The sequence below is a fragment of the Nannospalax galili genome, unplaced genomic scaffold (assembly GCF_000622305.1).
Source record: "Nannospalax galili isolate Female #2095 unplaced genomic scaffold, S.galili_v1.0 scaffold762, whole genome shotgun sequence".
In the NCBI taxonomy this organism is placed as follows: Eukaryota; Metazoa; Chordata; class Mammalia; order Rodentia; family Spalacidae; genus Nannospalax; species Nannospalax galili.
The window spans coordinates 773,014-800,111 of record NW_008350126.1 but is presented as its reverse complement, the minus strand read 5'-3'; the positions used below and the strand labels follow the sequence as shown (position 1 = coordinate 800,111).

General features: G+C 43.6%; 2 protein-coding genes across 10 annotated transcripts in view; one reads left to right on the top strand and one right to left on the bottom strand.

Moving 5' to 3' along the window:
• Positions 1 to 7,751, top strand: part of Simc1 (SUMO interacting motifs containing 1) — a 70,155-nt gene extending 62,404 nt beyond the window's left edge. For all 3 annotated transcript variants that reach the window (XM_017801731.2, XM_008847331.3, XM_029570527.1), the window contains one exon: positions 6,483 to 7,751. In XM_017801731.2, the coding sequence (XP_017657220.1) occupies positions 6,483 to 6,733 (251 nt within the window). In that variant the 3' untranslated portion in view covers positions 6,734 to 7,751. The remainder of the gene's footprint in view (positions 1 to 6,482) is intronic.
• Positions 7,351 to 23,651, bottom strand: Kiaa1191 (KIAA1191 ortholog). 7 transcript variants are annotated; one of them, XM_008847332.2, is made up of 9 exons: positions 23,428 to 23,651; positions 22,436 to 22,542; positions 22,110 to 22,205; positions 19,400 to 19,578; positions 16,249 to 16,375; positions 13,063 to 13,187; positions 9,042 to 9,148; positions 8,786 to 8,925; positions 7,351 to 8,713 (listed from the first exon to the last, which is right to left on the bottom strand). In XM_008847332.2, the coding sequence occupies exons 3-9, from the start codon at positions 22,135 to 22,137 to the stop codon at positions 8,505 to 8,507; spliced, it is 915 nt and encodes a 304-aa protein (XP_008845554.1). In that variant the 5' UTR covers positions 22,138 to 22,205; positions 22,436 to 22,542; positions 23,428 to 23,651; the 3' UTR covers positions 7,351 to 8,504. The 7 variants fall into 7 exon arrangements, with proteins under 7 accessions (XP_008845554.1, XP_029426388.1, XP_008845557.1 ...); XM_029570528.1 differs by lacking the exon at positions 23,428 to 23,651 and adding an exon at positions 22,656 to 22,794; XM_008847335.2 differs by lacking the exon at positions 22,110 to 22,205.
• Between the last annotated feature and the right edge of the window lie 3,447 nt (positions 23,652 to 27,098).

Here is a 27,098-nt window from a genome sequence, read left to right as displayed (position 1 = left end):
GGTCAGGGAAGCACTGGTCACATTGTATCTGCCGTCAGGGAAGCACTGGTCACATTGTATCTGCCGTCAGGGAAGCACTGGTCACATTGTATCTGCCGTCAGGGAAGCACTGGTCACATTGTATCTGCCGTCAGGGAAGCAGAGAGATGAATGCTGGTGCTCAGCTTTCTCTTTTTCTTTTTCTTTTTTTAAAGCAGGGTCTCACTAGCTGGCCTAGAATTCACTATGTAGACCAGGCTGGCCTCAAATTCACAGAGATCCACCTGCCTCTGCCTCCCAAGTGTTCAGATTAAAGACTTGTGCCACCATGCCCAATTTTGCTTTCTCCTTTTTATTCAATCCAGGATCCCAGCCCATGAATAATGCTACCCTCATTTGGGGTGGATCTTCCCACCTCAGTTAATCCAATCTAGGTAATCCCTTACAGCCTTGTGTAGAGGTTTGTTTCCATGGTAATTCTAAATCCCATCAAATTGACAGTCAAGATGAACCATCATAGATGCCAAAATCTGCTTTGCTTAAATCCCTGATGTGGCATGGTATTTGCATATGAACTGTACACATAGTTCCATATTCTTTAAATCATTTCCAGATTACTTATAATACCTCATACAATACACATTTTATATAAGTAGTTGTTAGGCTGGTTGTTTAGGGGATGCAGACAAGAAATAAAAGTCTATGCACATTAGTACAAGCACAATCTTTTTCTCTGAATGTTTTTTATATTTTATTTTTATTCTTTATGTGTATGAATGTGTTGCCTGCATATATGTGCGTGCACCCATGTCATGCAGTGCATCAGAGGTCAGAAAAGGGCTTCAGATTCCCCTGGAACTGGAGTTAGGATGGTTCGTAGTTGCCATGTGGGTCTGGGAATCAAACCCGGGTCCTCTGCAAGAGCAGTCATTGCTCTTAACTGATGAGCCATCTCCCCAGCCCTCTCTGAATATTTTCATCCACTGTTGGTTGAATCATTAGGTAAGGAACTACAAATGCTTATACTAAGATGTAAGATCTAATCCCTTGCCATGCAACCAGGGTGGCTGAAATCCACTGGCCAAAGTTTCCTCCTGCGTGTACATGTGCTGAGATTAGTACCGTGCACATCTGTCATTAAATTCCCTGCACTATTTCAATAAATTCTGAAGTTCTCTTGCTTCAACCCCAAGTGTTCACTACTCTACCCTATTCGGTCAACTTTTTTCCCCACATTTTCATATTTCTTTATCTTTGTGTCTGTGTGTATATGTGTAGAGTATGTGTCACGTATGTGTAGGTGCACTACACATGTGTGCGTGCATGTGGAGGCCAAAGGTTGACATCAAGTGTCTCCCTCCATCACTCTCCATCTTATTTATTGAGACAGGGTCTGTCTCTAAGCCCAGACCTCACCCATTGACTAGACTAGCTGGCCAGTGAACTTCTGGGATCCTCCTGTCTCTGTGCCATTTACCTGGCTTTTTATGTGGTGTTGGATCCAAGCCCAGGTCCTCCTGCTAGTATGGCAGGCACTTTACCAACTGAGCCATCCCCATCCCTCCTCCTTTGTTTCCCAAATCATTTTTAGGTTTGTCAGTAGCATAGGCCTTTTGTAAGAAAATCAAATTATGCTAAAACCATTCCCCCTAAAACCATTCATTCACCAGTGGCAAAGTGAAATAAATCTGATTTTCCTACTAAAACCCTCCACGAAAACTTTCAGATACCCTCTGCTCTCAAAGGCGAAGTGTCACGTTATTACATGCTCAGCCCACCTTTCAGCTGCATCTAGAACTGTTTTCCCTCCTCTTCCCTGACTTTAGTTTTTTCCCTACCTCAGGACATTTGCACTTTCTATTCCTTCTACCTGGGCTTCATTTCCCCTGCATACTGAGGACTCAGCTCAAGGCTCTCCATAGCTAGATTGGGCTCCGTCCCTCATTCTGTACCTTCCATGTTACTAGTAATCATGAGTCCTCTTTATTTCTTTGCATTCAAGCTGTATCTGTGTTGGTTTATTTGTTCTCAGGCTTCCTGAAATTAGAATGTCAGCCCACAGGACTGGGGCCAAGTCTCTGAGACCACTTTCCCTACAGTGTAGTCCAGTTTCAGAAATATAGTTGGCATTCACAAATTTTTGTTGCTTGAATGTTGAAAGGACCCTGCAGGTAAATAGCTAGGCAATTTTTTTCCTGTTACAGATTGTTTGGACATACTGTGCTATTACTGACTGTACTTTCTTTTTAGATTATAATTAGGCCCAATGCATATGAGTTTAGAGGAACTTTAAATATTTTTATCTGAAGGCTGAAGGAAAACGTATTGAGCATATTTTTAATATAATATACCGCCAGACATGGTAACACAGGCCTTTAATTGCAGCACTTGAGAAGCAGAGACAGGTAGAGCTCTGTGATTTCAAGGCCAGCCTTGTCTACATAGCAAGTTCCAAGCCAGCTAGGGCTACAAAGTGGACCTTTTCTAAAATATAGAAGATAGATTAGATTAGACAGACTAGATAGATGATTGATAGATAGATAGATAGATAGATAGATAGATAGATAGATAGATAGATAGATAGATAGATAGATAGATAGAGATAAATAAGTTTATTCTGTTTCCCCAATTTCTGACACAGTATTGTTCAACCCTTTCACTAACAGGGTTATTTTATTTTTTAAGTGAGGATACTGAGAAAATAATGCTGTAATAGATTTGGTGCATCTGAGTCAAAAGCTCTCAGATCTGTGTGTGCCTCATATGTGACCTTGGGCTTAAATCGGCATATTTTTAGAACTCTGGTAGGACTGGCCTCTGGGCGTGGGACGAGACACATTTTATAGCTTTTTGTTTCCCCAGTATTTTCATTTTCAGTCCTGTAGAAGAGCCATCATGTGGGTGCTGAGAACTGAACCAGGGTCCTCTGCAAGAGCAGCCAGTGCTATTAACCACTGAGCCATCTCTCCAGCCCTCCCCCCACCAAAATATTTTAAAAATAGAAAAGAAACTGCTTCTTGATAGATTACTCAATACTCTCACAGTAAGAATCTTAGCAGTTGTAGGCTTTGTTTTGAGCCAGTGTCCTATGAAACATACAGCACTATACTTGGCAGTAACTGTCTCCTTCAGTTCTCAGCCTTTACTTTGTCCTTAATGAGAGACATTATTGAAGAGTCTAGGTCACTCACTTTACAAGATATCCTTTAACTGAGACTATCTAATTGTTTCCTCACCATCAGATTATGTTAATATCTAATGATAAGAATACAAAATTGGGGGCTGGAGAGATGGCTTAGTGGTTAAGGGCACTGACTGCTCTTGCAGAGGACCCGGGCTCGATTCCCAGCACCCACATGGCAGCTACGAACCATCCTTAACTCCAGTTCCAGGGGGATCTGAAGCCCTCTTCTGACCTCTGCAGCATTGCATGACATGGGTGCACTCACATACATGCAGACAATACACTCATAAAATAATACAATAAAATAAAAAATACAAAATTGCCAGGCTTGGTGGTACACACCTATAATCCAGCACTTGGGAGGCTGAAGCAGAAAAATCAAAGGTTTAAGGCCAGTCAGGACCACATAGGAGATTTAAGCCAATGTGGGTTACATTATAAGACCCTGTCTAAAAATAATGAATAAAATACTAAATAGATGATGACCCTTCACAGTGCATGACATCAAAAAGTAAGTCATTGATTTGGTCAAGGTACTGTCTATGAGATTTGTCCATCACTTCTCTTGTTATTAATAAATGACCCAAAGGCAGAAACTGTGGTTCAGCAGCTATGTGTAGCTTAGTTAAATAAATGTATTAGTGGGGTGTAAAGTTACAACTTTCTAGCTTTTTTTTTTTTTTTTTTTTGGTCTTTTTGTGACACGGTCTCCCTGTAGCCCCAGCTGCTCTAGAACTCATTATGTAGACCAGGCTGGCCTTGAATTGACAGAGATCTGCCTGCCTCTGCCTAGCAAGTGCTGGGATTAAAGGCATGCAACACCACGTCCGGCCTACAACTTTCTAGTTTTAGACCTTCCTTCTGCATCTTGTAACTGGCCTTCTGTGAAAAGGACCCTCACGCATGCACAAGTGTCTACAGAGGCCAGAAAAGGGTGATGGGTCCCCTGAAGCTGGAGTTACAAGAGGTTATGAGCCACTTATACTGGGTGCTGGGAAATGAACTCCAGTCCTGTGGAAGGGCAAGTACTCTTAACCACTGAGCCATCTCTCTAGCCCCCAATTTTTGTGTGTGTGTGTGCTAAGCATATTAAAAATTCAACATGTTAAAGTAAATTCCCTCCTTTTTTCAATGCTAAGCATGGTGGCCCATGCCTACATAATCCCAGCACTTTAGGAGGTTGGGTTTAAGGCAAACTTGGTTTAACAAGTTCCAGGCCAGCCTGGGTATATAAGAAGATCCTATCTTAAAAAAATAATCCATTTTGTCATTTTCTGGTCACACTGTCCACAATGTGACTAATGGACTCCTTCAGGTTGATGCCTATGTCCTCTTGACAGGTCTCCGTATTAGATTTTAAGTGTTGTTTTTCTTTTTTAAAAAATATTTTATTATTTTTATGTGTGTGAGTGTATTGCCTGCATGTATGTGAGTGCACTTGTGCAATGCCGCGGAGGTCAGAAGAGGCCTTCGGATTCCCCTGAAACTGGAGTTAAGGACAATTTATAGCCACCATGTGGGTGCTGGGAATCGAACCTGGGTCCTCTGCAAGAGTAGTCAGTGCTCTTAACTGCTGAGCCATCTCTCCAGCCCCAAGTGTTGTTTTTCTTCTAAAAGATATTACAGGTTCACCTTGTAACTAGCCTGCTTTGATCTTAAATTAGCCTTTCTCCTCAAAATTCTATTTTCTTTTACATTTTAAACTTTCTTTTATGTGCATGTATGTATTTGAGCATATGTACCACTATGCTTATGCAGTCAGCGGACAGCTAGTGAGTCCCAGGAATTGAACTCGGGTCATCAGACTTGGTGACAGGCACACTTTCTCACAGCCATCTTGCCAGCCCCCGATTTTTTTTTTAATGGAGAGTAGGAAATGTATATAAGACCTCCTACATTATCACCCAGATTGAGGGTTTCTCCTGGAGTCTCTGCTTCTAATTACTTTCTGATTAGATAGTCATTTTTTTTTTAAAGACAGGGTCTCATGTATCCCAGGCTGGTCTCAAACTCTTATGTAGCCATGGCTAGCTTTGAACTCCTGATTTACATGTTCCCAATGAAACCTCAATTTCCACTTCAATATCACAGGATTCTTTCCCAACAGTATGAATTATATTTATTTACTTGGGCCATCCTATAATGTAGTTTCTGGTTTAATTTCAGTACTCAGGAGGCAGAAGCAGGCAGATCTCTTTGAGCTTGAGGCTAACTTGCCCTACATAGTGAGTTCGAGGCCAGCCAGGGTTATGTAGTTGAGACCCTGTCACAAAAAAACAAAAACAAGTTTCTGAGTTACAGTAAGCCAGTATTACTACAAATGTAGTTAGGTCCCATTTATTTTCATACTTAGAAATTTCTTTATTTAAGGTCGGTGTGGTGGCACACCTTTAATCCAGCACTCACTCAGCAGGCAGAGGCAGGTGGATCTCTTTGAGTTCCAGGCCAGCTGGGGCTACAGGGAGACTGTCTCAAAAAAAGACGCCCCCCAAAAAAATTATTTAAAATTCGGGGGCTGGAGAAATGGCTTAGCAGGTAAAGGCACTTGTCACCAAGCCTGACAACCTGAGTACATACATGCACATGCACAACAAATATAAATTGTTTGATTCACCATAATTTTTTTCATAAGTGGTTATTATAAAATGTTTATTTAGTACAGACTTACTGTTCCAAGGAAAAAAATTAATTTTTAAATAAAATCTTATTTTGTGTATGAGTGATTTGATTGCATGTGTCAGTGCATCCATGCATGCAATGCCCAGAGGCCAGAAGAGGGCCTCAGATCCCCTGGAATTGGAGTTATAGACAATTGTTAGTCACTATGTGGGTGTTGGAAACCAAATCCAGGTCCTCTGGAAGAGCAGCCAGTGCTCTTAACTGGTAAGCCATCTCACAGACCCAAAACCAAAATATTTTTTAATATATAAAATTTCCTGGGCTGGAGAGATGGTTCAGCAGTTAGCAGCACTTGCTGCTCTTACAGAGGACATGAGTTCAGTTCCTAACACACATATCAGGTGGTTCACAACTGCCTCTAACTCCAGCTTCAGGGGATTGGGTGTCCTCCTCTGGCCTCAGCAGGTACCTGAATAGAGCATACATACATACACACACAAATTAATAAAAATAATCTTTAAATTTCTTGACAATCAGGGTGAGCAAAGAACACAGCCCCTTGGCGTTCCCACAGCAACTCATGTGACCTTTCGACTTGCCATCCAATGCTAAGGCAATAGGCCTTAGTAGAACTGAACTGCAGCCTTTTAAATCATAAGGAACAAAAAGCAGTTCAGTTTTGTCTTCTTCCCTCTTGCAGAGCACCTACGAAGTTCAGTGATTGATCGTAAAGACTTAATCATCAAGAGAATTAAGCCTAAGCCCCAGCAAGGAGATGACATCACCGTGGTGGACGTGGAGAAGCAGATCGAGGCCTTCCGCAGCCGTCTGATCTACCTGCTGGGTGAACCTCTGGTCCCCCAGCTCCAAGACAAGGTGCATTTGTTGAAGTTGCTGCTCTTCTATACTGCAGACTTAAACCCCGACACAGAGCCCATCCCACACTTCTAAGCACTGAGGACCAAGATTACCTCCTGTCTCCATCTACTTAGAAGCTCTGAAGTATGAACAGTAGTTAGAAATATCATAGGACCAAGCCTATCTTATTTATCTGTAGGTTGTAATAACTTTCTAATTCTTCAGTATATACCTTTTTTGATAATCTTTAGCCTACTCAAATATGGCTTAAATATATGAGGTGTATATATTTTTTAATAAATTATTTATCTATACTTTGGAAACAGGCAATACTGTATGTACTATATGTTTAACATTTCCAGATGTGAAGGAACCCCCCCTGCTGAATCCCCCTGCTGAACAAACTCATTAGTGTACATGAGTAAAGGTACTGATGGCCTGTTTCTAGAAAGACATTAGTTCTTCCCAAATAGAGCACATTCCATATTAGACCCTTTATACTGCCTATGACTTTGTGGCCAGTTAAGAGCCAATGTAACAAAGTGGGGCATAGAAAGGTGCATTATAAAATACTTGCTGTCAAAAGATACAAGAAAAAGGCACCAGATTTACTATGCCTAGCTCCATGACTGTGCAGGCTGATCAGCTGTTCTTAATAGAACAAAAGATACCCACATTTGAGAAAGTAGTAAGGATTTTTATTGTCAATACAAGAGATAACACAAATAAATTAACTTTTACAACAATTTTAGACTCCAGGGGTTCTCTGTGAGGTGGTTAGCTCATTATGTAAACAAAATACTATCCCAAACAAAACCCAGTAAGCATTGGAGACAGTGTTCAAGATACGGAGCCTGTGCACAGTAAGGAGAAATAAAAAGGCATTTTCTTCCCCTCTTTCCCCAGGAAAATGTGTTACATAAAGTATGAGGCTCATTTGATGGAAAATACTTTCATTATAGAAATTTTTTGTATTTTTCCTCCTCCCCCAACAACAGCAACAAAAAAAATTGCAGGCTATGACTCAGACGAAGAAATCAAAATAAGGTGACATGAATTTCATGTGAACCTCAAGTCTATCTCAACTGTATCTACCATCTTCTTTAGTCTAAGAAAAAAAGCTTAAGATCCAGGAGAGGTAGGGGTTGAAGCTCAGTGGTAGAGCATATGCCCAACATGAGCAAGGCCCTGGGTTCAGTCTCCAGTAATATAAGGGGGGGGTGGGGTGACACTTAGGATCCATTTACCAATATGAAATCAGTAGACTCAATTTTCTCTCTTTAAGAAGTTTTCAACCAAATTGGAGTTAATTTCACTTTAAAGTGCAAGACAGGCTATGCAGGACTAGTGTTCCAGGACATACAAAAGAGAAGCAGCCCTCCACCTGCAGAGGCCAGGAGGCACCCAGAAGCGGCTGCAGGACAAAGGGATCTATTAGGCTGAACAAAATAAACACAGGGTTCCCGCCAGGTCTGTTAGCTGTACCCAGATCTCAAGCAAGTTTAGCCTCGCTGACAAGACTAGAGCATGTCAGAAGGCCCCAGCTGTCCAGACTAGTTGGTGGGCACCTCTATCATCATTTGTCAGTGCCCGTGTTGATCAAGAAAAAAAATCAAGACACCTTGGTTTTGGAATAGCATAAGCATTACTAAACCTAGGTAAGCAAGGCTTGAAGCCCAGCTCCAGACATAATACAAAAATAGGTCTCCCATATATCACCGCTGACATTTATCTTTAAAGCAGTGTAAAATGGTTCTTTCACACAAGCACAAGCTTTGCATTAATGCTGTTCAAGCCTTAAAAATACACCAATCCTATGTCAGAGCCAAGGTAAAAGAGCTGAGTCCTTGGGATGGGAAGCATTCTAGAAGCCAGTGGGGGTGAGCACATTCAAGTCACGGGGTTTGAGATTATGGGTTCGTGGTGGTGGTTTCTTCCCTTCTACCACTGGGATGTCCATCTTGGGAGGCTTGAAGGTTGCTGGCTCTTCGGCTGCTCGGGTGGCCTGGGCACGCATCAGCTCCATGGGGGAAGGTTTCTGGGCTCCTTTGTAGGCCTGGATGGCAAAACCTCCTGTAGAAAACAGAATAAATAATTACACAGCCCAAACTGCAACATGGTCCTTTTCTGACGGAGCTGTCTTACCAGAATCAGACTTCTGGAGGGGTCGTGGTCCAAAGAGGCTCCATTTATCTGATGAGTTCCTGTCATTCCCACTTCCAGGATCCATGGTACTAGGATTCGTGCCAGGTAAGGCAGCGGAGGAACCAGAGGTAAACCAGCCTCTGGAATACAAAATTATATATACATCCCAATACATCTATTCCTATGCTGCCAAGAAACCACAGATCTAAGCCTGACTTTCCTACATACAGCTCAGAAGGGTCCAGGAAAGGCTCACCTGGACTTCTGCTTAGGGGATGAGTGAGGGGTGCTGCTTGGGGTGGACTGGGCTGATGCAGGCTGCTTCTCCTCTTTTATTATCTCTCCACTTTGCAACTTTAGTTTCTGTTCAGATGGGTGAGAAGAGAGACTTTTTCAAAGTGAAGTCAAACACAAAACAACTAAATCTGGGTTTATAAACACCTTGATCCACATCCTAACTTCAGGCTCAAGGAAAAGCAGATGGAATAATTTGGACCCTTTATTTTTGCCATCCTAGATGGAATTCCATCTTTCTAAGGAATTGTACTCTATAACTTATTTCAAGCATTTCTGTACTAAAATCCATGTAGTAGAGCTTTTACTTTCAACAAAGTCATTTAGTGAGAAAGCCACAACTCAAGCTGGCTTGGCCTGTATCTCTCCACTTCCTATGTCTCCTTTAAGTGCAACCCCTGCCCTTCTCAGACTTTCAAAGCCAAGACTCAGGCTTGCTACCTTTAGCACTATACAGTGATATGCTAAAGGTTCCTCTGGGGAAACTGCCCATCTCTGTCCTCTCCCATAGGCAGCCACTCCACAGCACTGCAAAAATACCTCCAGCACACTAGCAGTCTAGTAGTAAGACAAAGCTGCTGCTTAGTTCTTAGGCCTGGTTTAGAGTTCAACACATAGTATGTCTACCCTCTAAGTAATATGCCTCTGCTTAGCCCAAGCTATATGCCAAGTGATCACCCTCAGAATTTCTCAACAAATCAATCTGTGTAGGTTGACAATGTGTTATCAGATTGAAATGTCAAAAACTGACAGTGGTTCTCTCTGAAAGCAGCTTTGTCTAAGCTTAAATGGTCACAGGCCCAACACTAATCTCTCATAGCAGTGGCATTTAAACAGCCTGCAGATTCATCTGCAATAGTCATTCCACAATGCAACCCATTCATGATATCCTGTCCCCCTTCCACACGCTGTCCATGCCCCATACACTGTACCCATGCTCCTCTCATGCTTTGTGGTTCTCCCTGTGTTCAAAAGGCCTTGTCGCAGCTACCAGAACTTACTTTTAAGAGTTATTTTATTTTTATGTGCATGGGTATTTGCCTGCATGTATGTAGGTACACTACATATACCTGGTGCCCAAGGAGGCCACAAGAGGGCATCAGATCCCCTAGAACCAGAGTTACAGAGAGTTATGAGCTGTCATGTGGGTGCTGGGAACTTAACCCAGATCCTCTGCAAGAGCACCCAGCACTCTTAACTGCTGAGTTACTCAGACCTGTGTTTGTTCCCCTCCCAACTTGCCTCTGCCCTCCCTTTCAGAGACTCTGAATCCCTAAGACAGATTCCCACACACTTTAGAATAAGGAAGAGAAGGGACTGGAGAGATGGCTCAGCAGTTAAGAGCATTGACTGCTCTTGCAGAGGACCCAGGTTCGATTCCCAGCACCTACATGGTGGCTATGAACTGTCCTTAACTCCAGTTCCAGGGGTCTCTGACTCCCTCTTCTGACCTCCTCAGCATTGCACAACATGGGTGCGCTCATACATGCAGGCAATACACTCATACACATAAAATAAAAAATAAAAATAATATATTAAAAAGAATGAGGGGAAAACAATCAGGAGACTTGTTGAGTTCAGATCTTGTTACTGGCTTGGACCTTGGATTACATTCTCCATCTTTGTGTATGTGTGTGTGTGCGCATGCATGCACATGTGAGGGGGTACATGTGGGGGATATGCAGGTGCCATGTATGTGCAGGTACATGTTGAGGCCAGAGATCAACCTCAGGTGTCATTCCTCAGAAGCCATCCACTTTTTGGCTTTTTTTGAGACAAGATCTCCCGGTAGCCCCAGCTGGCCTGGAACTCACTATATAGACCAGGCTGGCCTTGAACTCAGAGATCCACCTGCCTCTGCCTCCCAAGTGCTGGGATTAAAGGCACGTGCCACCACGCCTGGCCCACTTTGTTTTTTAAAGTGGGCTCTTAGCTAGGTGTGGTGGCACATGCCTTTAGTCCCAGCACTCAGCAGGCAGAGACAGGCGGATATCTGTGACCTAAAGGTCAGCCTGGTCTACATTAGTGAGTTCTAGACTAGCTGGGGCTACAGGGAGATCCTGTCTCAAAAAGAACTACCCCCCCCCCCCCCCCCGCCAAAAAAAGACAAGGACTCTTACTGGAATTTGCTGGGATTTGCAGGTTAGACTAAGCTGCCTGGCCAGCAAGCCTCAGGGATCTGCCTGTCTCCACTTCCTCAGCACTGAGACTAGAAGCATGCATCACCATATCCAGCTTTTTACATGGGTTCTTGTGCAGCAAGTACTTTACTGACCAAGCTATCTCTCCAGTCTTCATTTACAAAACAAAGGCTATAGTATCTACCTCAAAGGATTAATGTCAAGATTATGTGAACACAAGAGCTTCAAAATCATAGAGCACCATTCAGTGTAAGGTGATCTCTCCAAAAGAAAGTCATTTTGAGGGCTGATTAGATGGCTCAGTGGGTAAAGGTGTCTGCTGCCAGGCTGACAACCTGAGTTCAATCCCAGACCCACATAGGAAAGCGCCAACTCCTGCAAGTTGTTCTCTGATTTCTACACAAAGTGGCATGGCATGTATGTGCCCAAATGTACATACATGCACACAAATAATTGTTAAAAAAAAAAAAAAAAAACTTTAAAAAGTCATTTAGGAACTAAAGAGATGGTTCAGCAGTTAAGAGCACTAGCTGTTCTTGGAAAGGACCCAGATTTGGTTCTCAGCACCTAAATGGCAGCTAACAACCATCTATAACTCTAGTTCCAGGTGATAGCTAGTCACGCTCACGGGCAGAATGTGATGCAAGCACACGGTGCACTTACATACATGTAGGCAAAACACTGGTACACAGAAAAGAAAAATAATTTTTAAAATAAATGAAAAAGTAAAGTCATTTTAAACTAATTTGTTTATTAAAATGTTTCATCATAGCCAGACATGGTGATACCAGGAATCCCACACACCATAAGGCCAGACTTAACTAAGTCTCAAAACACAATAGGGTAAACAAGGCACAGTGCACACACCTTTAATCCCTGCACTCAGGAGGCAGAAGCATGCAAATCTCTATGAGATCAAGACCAGCCTGGTCTACATAGTGAGTTCAGGCCAGCTGGGGCTACAAGAAGATCCTGTCTCAATTTTTTAAAAAAGGCGGGGGTGGGGGCTAGAGAACTGACTGGAGCTGCAGCTCAGTGGTAAGCAAAATATTGGATCATGATTAAATTAACCTTCACTAAAATTACTTCTTTTGGGGGGGCGGTATTTTTAAGACAGGGTCTCCCTGTAGCCCCAGCTGTCCTGGAATTCACTATGTAGACCAAGCCTTGAACTCACAGATATCCACCTGCCTCTGCCACCCCAGTGCTGGGATCAAAGGTGTGCGCCACCACACCTGGCTCTAAAATTCCTACTTATTCTAATTTAGAAACCACAATTCCAATTCAACATTTGATTTTTTTTTAAGTATACACTGAGTATGGTGGTGCACACCTGTGATCCCAGGACTCAGGAGGCGGAGGCAGGATCACCACCACACATTCAAGGTCAGCCAGGATGACATATGGAAACCTTTTCTCAAAATTATTTAATTAATTAAATACAGAGCATGATGTGGCTATCCAGCTAAACTGTTAATTGTCAGAACTGCCAGATTCCCCTCTCCCTCCCTCATAGCTAGTCACTCTGCCATATAAAACCTATGTCTGTTTTATAGTTCATAGAGTTCTCACACATCACATGTACGAGCTGAGACTCCCACTGGATCCTTCTAAAAAGAAGTAAGCAAAACAGATGCTCTCACATTATAGACAAGTAAGCAAAACCTTTAAGGCTAACACCTTCAGAGCCTTCTGCCAGGAGTGCCACCACAGCAGGGACTAACCCAGTCCAGATCCCTCTGCCCATTTTCTTCCCCCGACTCTTCACAGCTGACAGACAGCCGAGCTGCAAAGTTCTAAACCAGAGCTGTATTTCAAGCCATGCAAGTTCAGGTTGCTTACATGGAGTGCTTCTGCAACTCGGAGGTACTTGGTCTCCTCAGTGGTAAGGCCCTTGTGGGGTGTGTAGCCAGCATCTCTCAGTCCTGCCTGCTGTTCAAAACGCTGGATGCTCTCCTGGGTTTGTTCTGAAAAGAGAGAACAGTCATGCCTGTCCCCTAACCCACCACAAACCAAGGACAATACAGGTATCTGCTGTTCTCCCCAAAAGCAAGGCCATCCAAGAGCAAAGATTGCCCCAGACAGGTACTGACCCAGTAATAAATCTGAACCTCATACAAATGTTCCCTCACAAGAAACGAGCCTTCCCTCACAGCATACTAAAAAGCAAGCTGCGGGGCTGGAGAGATGGCTAAGCAGTTAAGAACACTGGTTGTTCTCGGAGAAGACCTGAGTTCGAATCCCAGCACCCACATGGCAACTAACAACTGTCCCATAACTCCAGTCCCCGACAGCCTCTTCTGACCTCCAGGGGCATTGCACGACACAGGTGCACCTACCTACATGCAGGCAATACACGCATACACATAAAATAAAAATTTTTAAATTAAAAAAAAAAAAAAGCAAGCTGCTCCTAAAGGGATACTGTGACATCCAGACACAGTAAAAATTCTCCAGAACACTAAACTCCCTAAGAGAGACTCACCACCTGCACAAAAACAACCTTTGCCAAAAGGAGACAGGTCACATTCCTGCTAGCCAGCACCCAGGTACCAACCAGAGTCACAGCACAGACAACCTGTCATGAACTAGCCTAGGTGTACCGATTCCAATTTTTTTTTAATATTTTTATTTTATGTGTATGAGTGCATTGCATGTATGTAGTGCACCCATGTCATGCAACGCCGCAGAGGTCAGAAGAGAGCTTCAGATTCCCCTGGAACTGGAGTTAATGACAGTTCGTAGTTGCCATGTGGATGCTGGGAATCGAACCCAGGTCCTCTGCAAGAGCAGTCAGTGTTCTTAACCACTGAGCCATCTCTCCAGCCCCTGCGATTCCAAATTTCTTATGTGTGATTTGTCTGCAGCTATGCCTGGCCTAGTTGATACTCAATGTTCCCTCAGTCTGACCTATTATCTCACAAGTCACTTATACTAGAGAATGATGGCTAGATTTTTGCTTAATCTATGAACTATATAAAATACCCTACACACAAGAATATGGTAGTTATGGATGCAATCACCACACCAGCTTTATGACTCAGTCATTCCCCTTCTTATGATATATTTGCAACCAAAACAAAAACAAAAAGCATAAATGCACTAAGACTTTTCTGTCTCACAAGGAAGTCCCCTGAAAAGGGAATTTAATAACAGTACACCAATGCCAGGGCTTTAAGTACAGTTATATTTTAAAATAAAACATGATAGCAACATCAGAAGGTCATAGTAGCCATTCACAGTGGCTCACACCTGCAGTCCCAGCACCTAGGAGGCTTAGGTAGGAGAACTGCTACAAGTTCTGGACAGCCTGGGCTATGGAGTGAAACATTATCTCAAAAAAATAAATACAGCACTCGGGAGGCAGAGGCAGGCATGAGTTCAAGGCCAGCCTGGTCTACATAGTGAGTTCCAGGACAGCTGGGGCTACAGGGAGACCCTGTCTCAAAAAGACCAAAAATAAATAAATAAATAGCAAGCTTATGTCAATATTAACTTTAAAAAATTAGCCAGGCATGATGGCACACACCTGGAGGCAGAGGCAGGTGGATCTCTGTAAGTTCAAGGCCAGCCTGGTCCACACAGTAAGTTCTAGGCCAGCACCACTACAGGGAGACCCTGGAAAGATGGCTCAGCAGTTAAGAGCACTGGCTGCTCTTTGCAGAAGGCCTGGGTTTGGTTCCCAGCACCCACATGGTGGCTAACAACCATCTGTAACTCCAGTTTCAGGGGAGTCTGACCTCTGTGGGCACTGCATGACGGGTGCACTTATATACATGCAGGCAATACACTCATACCTATAAAATAAAAATATTTCAAAAAAATTAAAATATCAAATGGTATAACTACTATATCTGCAGTTATATAAAATGTGTATAATGTAGAGATCCGTGTACACAGAAGTCCTCAAGTAACACTTAGCAACTGGAGTGTTAGAATCTACTCAAGCCAACTGCATCTGCATTATGAAGAAGCCGCACTATGCAAGACAGCAGCTGTGCTTTCTAACACTACCACACAGTCAAGCTTACAAAACAGAATTGGAGCTGCTGATTCAAATGGTACGGTTTGCGTAAACTTTCCAGAATTGGCCAGGACAAACTGATGCCCTCCTAGAGAAGAAAAGGAAGAGCTCAAACTTAAAAAAAAAAAAGAGCCCAGCAAGGAGAACCTCTACACACCTTACCCTTTGCACAGGCATTAGTGACAACACACAGGGCCATCAATCTAACAATGGTTAACTTCCCACAATAACTACAAAGGCCTTTGAGAAGAAAGTTTAGTTAACTTGTTATAAAAGTTTAAAAAGAAAAAGAAAGCAACTATCTTATGTCAGGCTTCCTTAGGACCATCAAGAACACATTCTAATGACTACAGAAATTGAGGCACCAAACCTAGTCTTCCTGGTGGACCAACATGTACAAAGCCCTGGTCAGCAAGACCAAAAGTTCACATATAAATGCATTTATAAACATACATATAGCATATATGCATATATAAATGTTTTCTGAAATAGCGGGTGTTGTGCATGCCTGTTACACTGAAGCAAGAGGACTATTTTGAGTTTGAAACCAATCTGGGGTACAAAGCAAGAGCCTGTCTCAAAACAAAATAAGTATGTGTATAAAAGTGCAAGGCCAGAGGACCAAGCTCCAGTGTGCCACCTTCTGTAGCAGTACCTGAGCCTCTAACACAGCAGATCAAGACACTGAGCAATGGATCATTTAACCCTTACCCTCAATCTGCCAGCTCGATCCCTGCTTCAGAAACTTTCTAGGGTTGTGTCTTGCCAAGACCACAATTATCAACACAGGAAAATTAGATTCTATCAACAAATAGCAGAAATACTCCTAAATCAACTGAGAAGCTTAAAGTTCAGCAGTTCTTCCTCCTCAATGGAGGCTCAGTGCTGAGGGATTCAGCATTCACACTCATGTGTTGGGCCCCACAATCATCTGCAACTGGGTTAGAGGAGACTGAGGCTCTTCCTCACAGCATTTCACTCTGCTGAGACTGAAGGGTGCTTACTTGTGATCAGAGAATTCATGATGACATGGGTAGCTTTAGCCTTCACCACAGGGACCTTGTCCACACTGTCAGTGGTTGTTGATGGAGTCACAACAAGGGAGGAGACACTGGCCTCTCCTTCCTCTGCCTGTTCAAGAGAGGTTAGGAAGCACGTGAGTAGGACAGGGGAGCCACATATCTAAACTCACTTCCTTGGAGAAGTGACAAGTACCTTCAATCTGGGAAGAGAAGAATATTTGAGAGGGACTCAGTGAATAGGTATCACATCACTGACAACAGCTCATGGGAAGAGCTTCAAGCCATAAAAGGAAAGTCAAAGCCTGAAGCTAGGAGGTCTACTACTTTTCCAGTCTAAGTCTCTCCCTAAGACAACAGAAGACATGCCAGGCTGGAAGGCATACATCTGTAATCTCAGCACTTGGGAGACTGAGGCAAGTATACTGGTGTGGCTTCAAGTCCAGCCTAAGCTACACAGTTCAAGGCTTAGAATACCCACCAAAACCCTGTTTCAAAAATGAAGGAAAAATAAATGAGGGATAGAGAGAAAGAAGGACAAACAGGAAGAACAGGAAGAAGGACTGAAAGAAAGGAAACAAGAAACACCTGTCAGAAAGCACTGACCATGTGCCAGGCACTAAGCCTGATTGGGCCCGAGCAGAACATTCCTTCAAGCTTGGCTGAGTGTCACAATCACCTGGAGAGCTGACAGTAGGTCTGAGCTGTCCAGTTGAGACTCAAGAATTTGTTTCTGGGCTGGGGATGCTTGTCTAGTATGCATGAAGCTCTGGGCTCAATTCCCAGGACCATATAAACAGGGCATGGCAGTACACATCTGTAATCCCAGCACTCTGGAGGCTAAGGATTGCTATGAGTTCAAGGCCAGCCTGGGCTAGTGAGTTCCAGAGCAGCCTAAGCTACATAGTGAGACCCTGTCTCAAAAAAAAAAGTTGTTTTGAATAAAAATTGTTTCTAACAAACTCCAGATTCCCAGGTATGATGTTAACTGTCAACTTGACAGACTCTAGAATAACCTAAGAAACAGGTGTTTGGCACAACTGTGAAGGGTTATCTAAATTGAGGCTAGCCTCTGCCAGTGTCTATGGTTGCTTATCAAAAACTATGTTAACTAATGTGCAAAGACCCATCTGAATTGTGGGAGGAGCCATTCCCTGGCAGGGGATCCTGGACTATATAAATGGAGAAATGGAGCTGAGCACCGGTAGGCATTCATCAAGCTGTTTCCTGGTTGTAGATATGATGGGACCAGCTGCTTCAAGCTCCTGCCTCCCTGACATCCCACACAATGGACTGCACCTTGAAGTTAAAAGAAACCATTTATCCCTTAAATTGCCTACATCAGAGTATTTTATCACAACAACAGGAAGAAACTAAGATACCAGGTGATCTTCTAGACCACTACACTAAAGGTTCACGTAATGGCCATTTTCCCCACTGGTACTGAGGACTAAACCCAGGGCCTTGCACATGTAAAGGAAGCACTTGACCACTTATATCTCCAGCTCTCTTTTTCACTTTCTATTTTGAGACAAGGACTCAATAAGTTGCCTCGACTTGTCTTGAATCCACTCTGTAGCTGAACAGGCCTCAAACTTGCAATCCTTCCCAAGTACCTGAGTTTTTATTTTTGTGTGGGTTTTTGTTTATGTTTGTTTCTGAGAGGGAACTTTCAATGGAGCGCGGGGTAGCCTCAAATTCAAGATGCTTCTACATGTAGACTGCCACAGTTTTCTTTTTCTTCTAGCCTTTCCGCTGTTTAAAACACAATACTTTCTCTTCAACAGCTGATTGGGTCAGATTACAGTGGATATTAAAATAAGGAGTTTTCCCCAGAGCAATAGGGGTAACTTTCTTAGACAGGAAGTCCCTGTTCTTGAGAGCACAAGGAAAGCAGAAACAGCCCATCAGAAAGAACAGGGCAGAAGCTAGACAGATGGCTCAGTGGTTAAGGGTATTTCCTGCTCTTCCAGGGGACCCAGCACCGATATCCAACAGCTCACAACTGCCCGTAACTCCAGCTCCAAGGGCATCTGCTGCTTCTGGCCTCCACAGACACCGCACTCACATGCATATACCCACAGACACACATAATTAAAAATCAAAATGAAGAGAGGGAAGAAAGAATGGAAAAGAGCAAATAGGTCTCCACTTGGTGAGTTAGGCTACACATCTAACAGGTGCCAAGCATTTAAACCTTTAACTCTCTCATTTACTCCCAACATTTTTTTGTGTGATTTATTTATTTTTATTTTATGTATGTGAGTGTTATGGCTGCATGTGTGTTAAGTGCACCCATGTGGTACTGTGCCCATGGAGGCCAGATCCCCCAGAACTGGAGTCACCGATGGTTGTTAGCCACCATGTGGGTGCTGGGATTCAAACCCTGGTCTTCTGCAAGAACAGTGTTCTTAACTCCTGAGCCATCTCTCCAGACTCTCCCCCAACATTTCTAAGACAAAGTATTCCTCGCTCTCAGATGGAGACACTGTGCTCAGAGGTAAAACTGTATGCCTAAGTCTCAAAACCAGTGCACAAACTACCTGGGATCCATACCAGGTATGTTTAAGCAGACCCTCACTACATACTTCCTGTCAGGCCCCCAGCTGTCAGGCAGTTCAAAGTTGGGTGAAACTGTAACTGCAGGTTCAATGGCTTTACCTGAGCATCTGGAAAGCCAAGTTCATTCAGGAATAGGATAAGCTTTCTTATATTTCTGGTAGTTAAGTCACAGGTGAGTCAGAAACACAATAGCCTGAGGCAGCCAGAACCTTATCAGAACTATGAGGTTCTAGAGCTTGGGGAAGTGCTATGCAAAAGTCTCATGAGATGATACTACTGTTCAGTTTTCTTGCATTTTTGTTTTTTGAGACAGCTAGCCTGGAACTCAAACTATGTAAACCAGGCTGGCCTAGAACTCATAGAGATCTGCCTGCCTCTGCCTTCCAAGTGCTAGGATTAAAAGCATGGACCACCAAGCCCAGCTCCAGTTTTTATTTTTAAAAGGCACAGAAAATAGACAAAGGGAATGACTGCTGTCAATTTTGTGGGCACTGAGAACCACTAAAGGCTTCTGGAGCAGAGGGAGGAGAACAAAGGGGTCAAGATGCCAGCAGCAGTGAGCAGGATCAGATACCTTGGCGAGATGCTGATACTTGCGCTCTGGAATCACTGGCTTCCAAGGGATGCTGCCCATGTCTGATGGAGGAGGAGTCATGGGTGCAGGGTCCTCAAGGGCATCATCATAGCTGAATGCCCGGCGGCACATCCCGATAGGCAGGGACATCTTGCCTAGAGGCCCACTGGGCTCAAGTGCTAAGAACAGAGACACCTGTCAATATAGGTCATCAACTGAACATACTAGCAGCTTTAAGTCAATCTGTAGACAAGAAAGCTCTGAAGCCTACTTTGGGATAGAACAAGAACAGTTTGTCTGAAACAACTAATCCCACTTAGAAACGCTAATCTTTTTTTTGCTTTTTTTGGGGGGGGGCAACTACAATGTAACTAGCACAGGCTAGCCCCAAACTCTAGCAGTCCTCCTGCTTCAGCCCTTCCCAATGCTTGAACTATAGGCATGCACTACCTTACCATACCAGGCCCTAATCCATTTCTAGAGATTAAGAAACCTTATGTTCAATTATGCAAATTTAGCTAAGCAAAGTCTCATAACTTCAAAGCACAATTTTGAATCAAAACTCAAACCTATCTCATTTCAAAATTTATATGCCAAGACTCTCAATTCACACAAGACTGAGCAAGACATCTTCTTGTTCTCTCCTTTTCCCTTCTCTGGGAAACAGAGTCTCACTCTGTAGCCCAAACTCAAAAGATGCTCCTGTCTCAGCTCCCACATGCTGGGATGACAGTCATGCCACTACACCCATCGTCTCATCTGACGAAGAAACCAAACCCTCATGGTGAACTGATTTGCCCCAGTTCATAAAGAAAATAACTAGCTGAGGCTTGACCAAGCTGATGACAAACCCTGAACCTTCCATGTCTTCCCCAAGAAAACAGCAAAAGAAGTATCTTTAAGAGAATATGGTGTGGGCCCGGCATGGTGGAACACGCCTTTTAATCCCAGCACTTGGAAGGCAGAGGCAGGCAGATCTCTATGAGTTCAAGGCCAACCTGGTCTACACAGTGAATTCCAGGACAGCTGGGGCTACAGGGAGACCCTGTCTCAAAAAGACCAAAAAAAAAAGAATATGGTGTGGCACCACTTCTAGCTGGAAGTGTTCTAGAGATTTAAACATTTCCATCACAGAAATAACTGACAGCCACTCTGACCAACACTGCCAGCTAATCCTGCCATTCAGTCCCAGGAACTGACAGCTGGAATGTTCTGCTGTGACACTCCAAGGTCACTCTCAGCTGAGCCAGACCTGGTAGCAAGGGTCATTTTGTTTGGCTTACTAATCCAGAACCTGCCTTCAAGGTGACATTTCCTGTTGTTAAAATTACATAACCACACCCTTCAAGATATCAGTCTGCCTGGCAGCTAGTCCAAAACCAACAAAGGCTTCGTCTAAATGCCAAGGGATCAAGAGCTACCATGTCACTACTCCCAATATTAATAACTATTAACAAACCCCAGAGGATTATTGGTTGCCAGGGACTAGATAGAGGGGGCAATGAGGTGTTGACTGTAATGGGTACAACCTTGTAAATATACTAACCATTAAATAACTCATTTTAAAATGGATGAACTTGTATTATGTGCATCATATTTCAATTAAAACATAAGCAAAGAAAAATTACCAGACATTTACATCTTTCATTGCATCTAATTTTCTTCCCACTTTCCAGCTCATAAAACTGTGGTACAGAATATAAGCAACGTGTCCATATCACCCAGCGAGCACACATGAGGCAGACGCCAGCCAGGGTTTACACCTTGCAGCCACCAGTCCGTGCTTCCTGCACCACCAAGCAGTAATCTTATGAATGTTAACACAGCTGGCTCTTGGATGGTTACAGGGAGTTTATGGCAAACAAGTAATAATGAAAGACAGACACACACACTCATGATGTTAGAGACAAGTGATAAATCTGTATTAGGGAACATGGGGAAAGCTATTAATCTACCTAACTGGGGAGCAATTTCAAAACCATGTTTAAGACCTCTCCCAAGACATTCCAAATGGCCTTCCTAAAGACAGCAATAAAATCGGCTAATACTTAGTAGAAAATGTTCCTACAAAGGGATCAAAAACCTTGAGCAATAACTGCAGATTTCACACCAATTTTTAATTTCATTTTCAAAATTTGCTTAATCTTCACAATAGCTCTCAGACAGGAATTGCCATCTACACTTCACTGAGAATTAACTCGGTGATTCAGACTAACTTAAAAATACTCTTCCCTCTTGGTGACAATCCAAGGAGGAATCAATAACCTCAGTAACCCAGACACTACTGTGCAATAACAAACCATTACATGTTGCTACAAACACTTTCACCACTAAGTTCAATATAACAGTGAACTAGGCTAATACCTTTTGTCCACTTCATTCTGTTCCTAACCACCCCCAAAAGAGGTGAAGTTCAGTCACTCTGGCACTTCTTAAGAACTACAGGACTCACTGTTAATTATTCTCCTCTTATACAAAGTAGTATCTGTCATACCCTTATGTGAAATGGCTCTTCTGAGTTAGGATTTGGGTTTATACCACACCTTGGGGAGAGAGGGGTATAATGAGATAATATTAAAATGATGACAATCTATTAAGTCTAAATACGTGCCTAGTGGCAGAAAGGAACAATTAATAACATCGTTCAGAGATTCTATACCTTAGAATAACAAGGGCAACACAGGACTTAATCAAAAAGAATTAAGTTTACCAGGCACTTCTGGTTGTCTTGAAGCCATTGAAAGACTGGGATCCAGGTGTTTTTCTATATAGAATTTGGAGCAGAGGAGAGCAGAGTCCCTGACACCTAACAAAAATAACAAACAGCATTTTCTTACGGGGAACAGCAGAGGATCACCCCAGTACTGTTCTCTGTACAGACACAGAGATTATGGCTTGTTAACAAGATTGAAACACACACAAGAACAAATGAGTGACAGACACACCCAAAAAAGGATAAAGTCCAAGAGTTCACCGTATCTTCTGGGTGATCTTAACAAATGTGAGAGGACAAGACACCAGGTGAAGTCACCTTACCACAGTGAAATGATGTTGGGCTATGCTGACAGACAGATGTTAATGAGGAACATTGTCCAGGTGCTGCAAATTAGCAAAGCTTCCCAGGAAGAGTCCATCCAGGGGTTCTAATAACAACAAACAACCAGTGTTGGTACAGTGCGCTTCGAAGTCCACCAGATATTGCTCTGTACATTCATTTATTCCCCATTAACAGGCTCACAAGAGCTATTCATTTCACCTTGACAGCAACAGGCGATCCAACAGAGGCCAAATTCACTATTACTACGCCGATACTAATAGCACCTTGCACAAAACTTGTCTTCATTGGTTTTTGTTTTGAGAAAGGGTCTCGCTATGCAGCCCTGGCTTGCCTGGAATTCTCCATGTAGACCAGGTGGGCTTCAAACTCCAGAAATTCACCTGCCTCTACCTCCAAAGTGCTGGGATTAAAGGTGTACGGCCACCACGCCGACAAAACTTGGAGCCACACTGCAAAGCAGGCATTATTTTTCAGGAAATTTTGTACAAGTTCCCAGGGGCCACTCATCATGGTCCAGAAGGCATCCCCAACCCGGACACATTTCCTTCCCCTTTCCTTCAAGGCCCCCATCTCGGCCACACCGCTCTTCTTCAGGGGGTACAAGACAAAACCGCTAGGATTTAAAAAGTCTGGTCAGACCCAAACGCCGGTCTCAACCAACACTCGAGGCTGAGCCTCTGGCTCCCCGAGAACACAGCTGGTCTAGGCTGGAGCTGGGACTATGGGTCAAAGGTGCTGCGGGTCGCGCGCAGAGGCCTCACGGGGGAAGCCGCATTGGGGACCTGCAGAGACGCGGAGGCCCGGAGCTGAGCCCCGCCAGAAAGAGGAGCAGCGCGGGCCCCCTCCGGCCCCCGGCCTCCCACCCCCAGCCCCGCAATCCCTACCCGTCCCCGCGATCCCCAGCCGACCCCGGACCCCCACCGCCGGCTGCGCTCTCCCGACCCGGCCTCCGGCCGGCGCACCCCCGTACCAGCACAGGCGCCTGACAGGAGCGCCAGGCCGGTCACCTGCCTGCCCACTGCTGCCTGCGGCCAGAACTCCGGCACTAAAGAGGTTCAGAGGTTCCTCCAGATTTCCGGAGAGGCCGTGGAGCGCTCCAGAGCAGAGCCATCATGAGATCGCGACCCCTGCGGCTGGGGACCTCCTGGAGCACAGCCGGCCGCCTGGACCACAAAGCAGCCTCAGACCCCGGCACATCGCGCGAGACTTGATCCGGAGGCTCTCAGAGCATTCTGGGAGTTGTAGTTCTACGCCTGGAAGAGGCGCCACCATGTAAGCAGGCCTGCCCTTGCAGGTTGGGAGAGCTACAATTTTGAAGGTGAATTCTTCAACTCCAAGAGGAAAAGTCATCCATAGGAGCACATCCTCTGTGCCTGTTATTCCAGCGCTTGGAGGCTGATGGACAGGAGGATTACATGGGTCAAGGAGAGAAGGAGGGAAGAGGGGAGGAGCGGGAGGGGGAAAGAATGAAGACTGGGATGGCAGAGTACATACACCTTGAAATGGCAGCCCACGAGGACAGCCACAAAGGACTGCCAAGTGCTTGTGGTCCCATCCCCTTCTTGCCTCATAGAGGTCTGTACACACACATACACACACGTGACGCTGGAACAAATAAGTCACTTCAATAAATACTAAGTGGAGTGGGCAGTCTTTGTCTTCCAAAAACAAGTGGGTCAGGCAGGCTCCACACTAGTACTGGACCAAGAAATGGGGGCATGCCATACTTGCCTCCCCAGGTCAGGTGGTTCTAACTGTAAGGAAATGATGTCTCCGCACAAAAGACCTATCCAGTCCCTGAAAGATTTACAAATAAGACAAATAGAAAAGTTGAGGAATTGGAAACCGTCTAACTTCGTCTCTACCCCAAGTCCAAAGCATGCAATCAACAATCATCTCAGGAAGGCAGTCGTAGTTGTTGAAAGGGAGTTGGGGATAGGGGTGTGTCTCACATTTAAAATTCAGCATTTCACTGGGCATGCCTTTAGTACCAGCATTCTGGAGGCAGAAGCAGGTGAATCTCTGTGAGTTTTATTTTGATATATCACAGTGAAAGATTTATCGTCCTCTTTTTTTTTTTTTTTTAAAAAAAAAAAAAAAAAAAAAAAAAAAAAAAAAAAAAAGAATTCAGCATTTGACTTGACAGGCATTCTGTTAGGATCAAAAGTACACTGGGATCTTATCTTCTAAAAGGGGGGACTCTAGATAGATTAGATCCCAGTGAATGAACGTGCACTGAGGGACATCTGGGGACACTAACTTTACATGATAGGTCTTACCACCAATGACAGAAGATATGAACTACAGTTGGGGGTGGGGGGCAATAGAAGGGTGCCAAAGGGGAAGGCGGTATAAATATACAAAAATTCAATTTTAAAAATTTATTCTAGCAATCCACCTGCCTCTGCCTCCTGAGTGCTGGGATTAAAGGTGTGCACCACCATGCCTATCTGATTTTAGGTTAGTTTTTGTAAATCTATTTTGAGACTTGAGGCACCCAAATGTTTCTTATCTAAGAAAGAAGCAGTAGTCAATATCTCCTTCAGTACATTTTAAAACTTCAAATTCCAGGTGGGTGCTACTACTACACCAGGCACAACAGTGATAAGTCAAAGATGGTAAAAGCATTTACCAGTCCAGAATAGACACAGAGGTTTATTAAAGAAAGACTCAGGCCCAGGTGTGGTGTCACACGCCTTAAATCCCAGCACTTGGGAGGCAGAGGCAGGCAGATTTCTGTGAGTTGGAGGCCAGCCTGGTCTACATAGTGAGTTCCAGGACAGCTGGGGCTACAGGGAGTCCTTGTCTCAAAAAGACCAAAAGAAAAAAAAGAGTGAGTGAACTCTCAGAGATAATTGCTACCTGATAGGGAATGGAAATTCTTTTATAACATTAAAGGAAATTTACTTGGTCTTACTTTGTGTGCCATTTGTGTAGGGTCCATATCTGTATAGATGAGTGAGCATCTCACGTCTTCGTAAGCAATTTTATAGCAGTGGAAATGACTTTTTTGGACAAATGGAATCTTACCTAACCTTGTAAGCAAAGTTAATCCTATGTTTTGAGATAATTTAACACTATCTCAGCTTGTTTATATGGTAAACAAACTTACTAGGCCTTAGGCTCCTCCTGTAATACAAACATAAAGCCTTAATCCCTCATTTCCCTTCCTTGCACTTTACTGAGAATACTATGTGTGTGTGTGTGTGTGTGTGTGTGTGTGTGTGTGTGTGTGTTGTAAGCAGTGAATATTCATTGAAACCAATGGCTTATCCTATTTGTGTTGTAGATGATAGTATCTATTTATTGTGTGTGCTGTTCTAGGTCAGTAGGGATCAGAAAGGGAAAATCTTGCTTTTCCTTCCCCATTTCATGCTGGATATACTGTCTCAATAAATGCAGAGCAAAGCCTTTCTTTGGGGGCACAGCTCCAGGAAAAATATGAAGAAACAAATTCTCAGAACAGATCAGGTCCCATTCTTGGTTTAAATGGATGCTCAGAGTCTGGCTGTCTTTGTTCAGCCATCACCATAATGTGGCATCACACTACCACAATAGCACCTGTTGTCTTTTTTGAGATTGGCCATTTGGGGTATTGAGGTCAGGCTCCAAGTAGTCACAGTTTGGCTATTAATGTGTGGGGCTTTCTGCTTTTATTTTTGACCTTTTTGTCTCTACATTTCCCTACTGACAGACCAGCAGGGTCAAATCATTGACAAAGGACAAAGGTCTTTTCCTTTCTGGAGCCACTTCACAGGAACATTAGTGTTGCCTACCTGTCATAGGTTTTACAACTATAAGGTCTGAAAGATCTGAGTGCATTTTGGAAGAAGAGAGGGAGTGGTTATTGTAAGAGGTTGACAGCTAGACTGTGACATCGCTTGGAGGTTGATAGGTCCTTAGTGGTAGGAGAAAGGCACCTATGTTGATGGCAATGGTTGATATCTCTGAGACAGTACAATCTCTAGCTTAATGGTCTATAATTAGTTGGAAGACAAAATGAAGACACCCAAATGGCTCACAGAAGTAGGTCACTTGTGCTTCAGTCTTTTTTCTTTTCTTTTTTTTTCCGAGAAAGGGTCTCAGTTTGTAGCCCTGGGTAGCCTCAAACTCGATATGTAGATCAGACTGGCCTTGATCTTACAGAGATCCACCTGCTTCTGCCTCCCAAGTGCTGGGATTAAAGGCATGCACCATCATGCCCAGCCGTAACTTTTTTGTTTGTTTGTTTTTGAGACAGGGTCTCCTTGTAGCCACAGCTGACCTGAAACTCACTATGTAGACCAGACTGGCCTCGATCTCACAGAGAACAACCTGCCTCTGCCTCCTAAGTGCTGGAACTAAAGACATGTGCCACCATGCCTGGCTATAACTGATTTTTTAATATGGATTTTCAGCTTCTAATTTCTGAGGTTTGTGGTTCTCTTTCACAATTGCTCTTTTTAGTACGTATTCAGCCAAGTAGCTCATTGAGAAATTGCAGTGCTTTCCTTATTAAAAGGTTTCTTTATATCCTCCTTTTAATGCACTGAGCCCTTTTAAAAGCAATATTTGAATTCTTTGCTCTATACTTCATTTCCTTTGATGTCTTTGGAGTCAGTTACTGGAGAGTTATGAAAGTTAGGATGTATCATTTAAAAA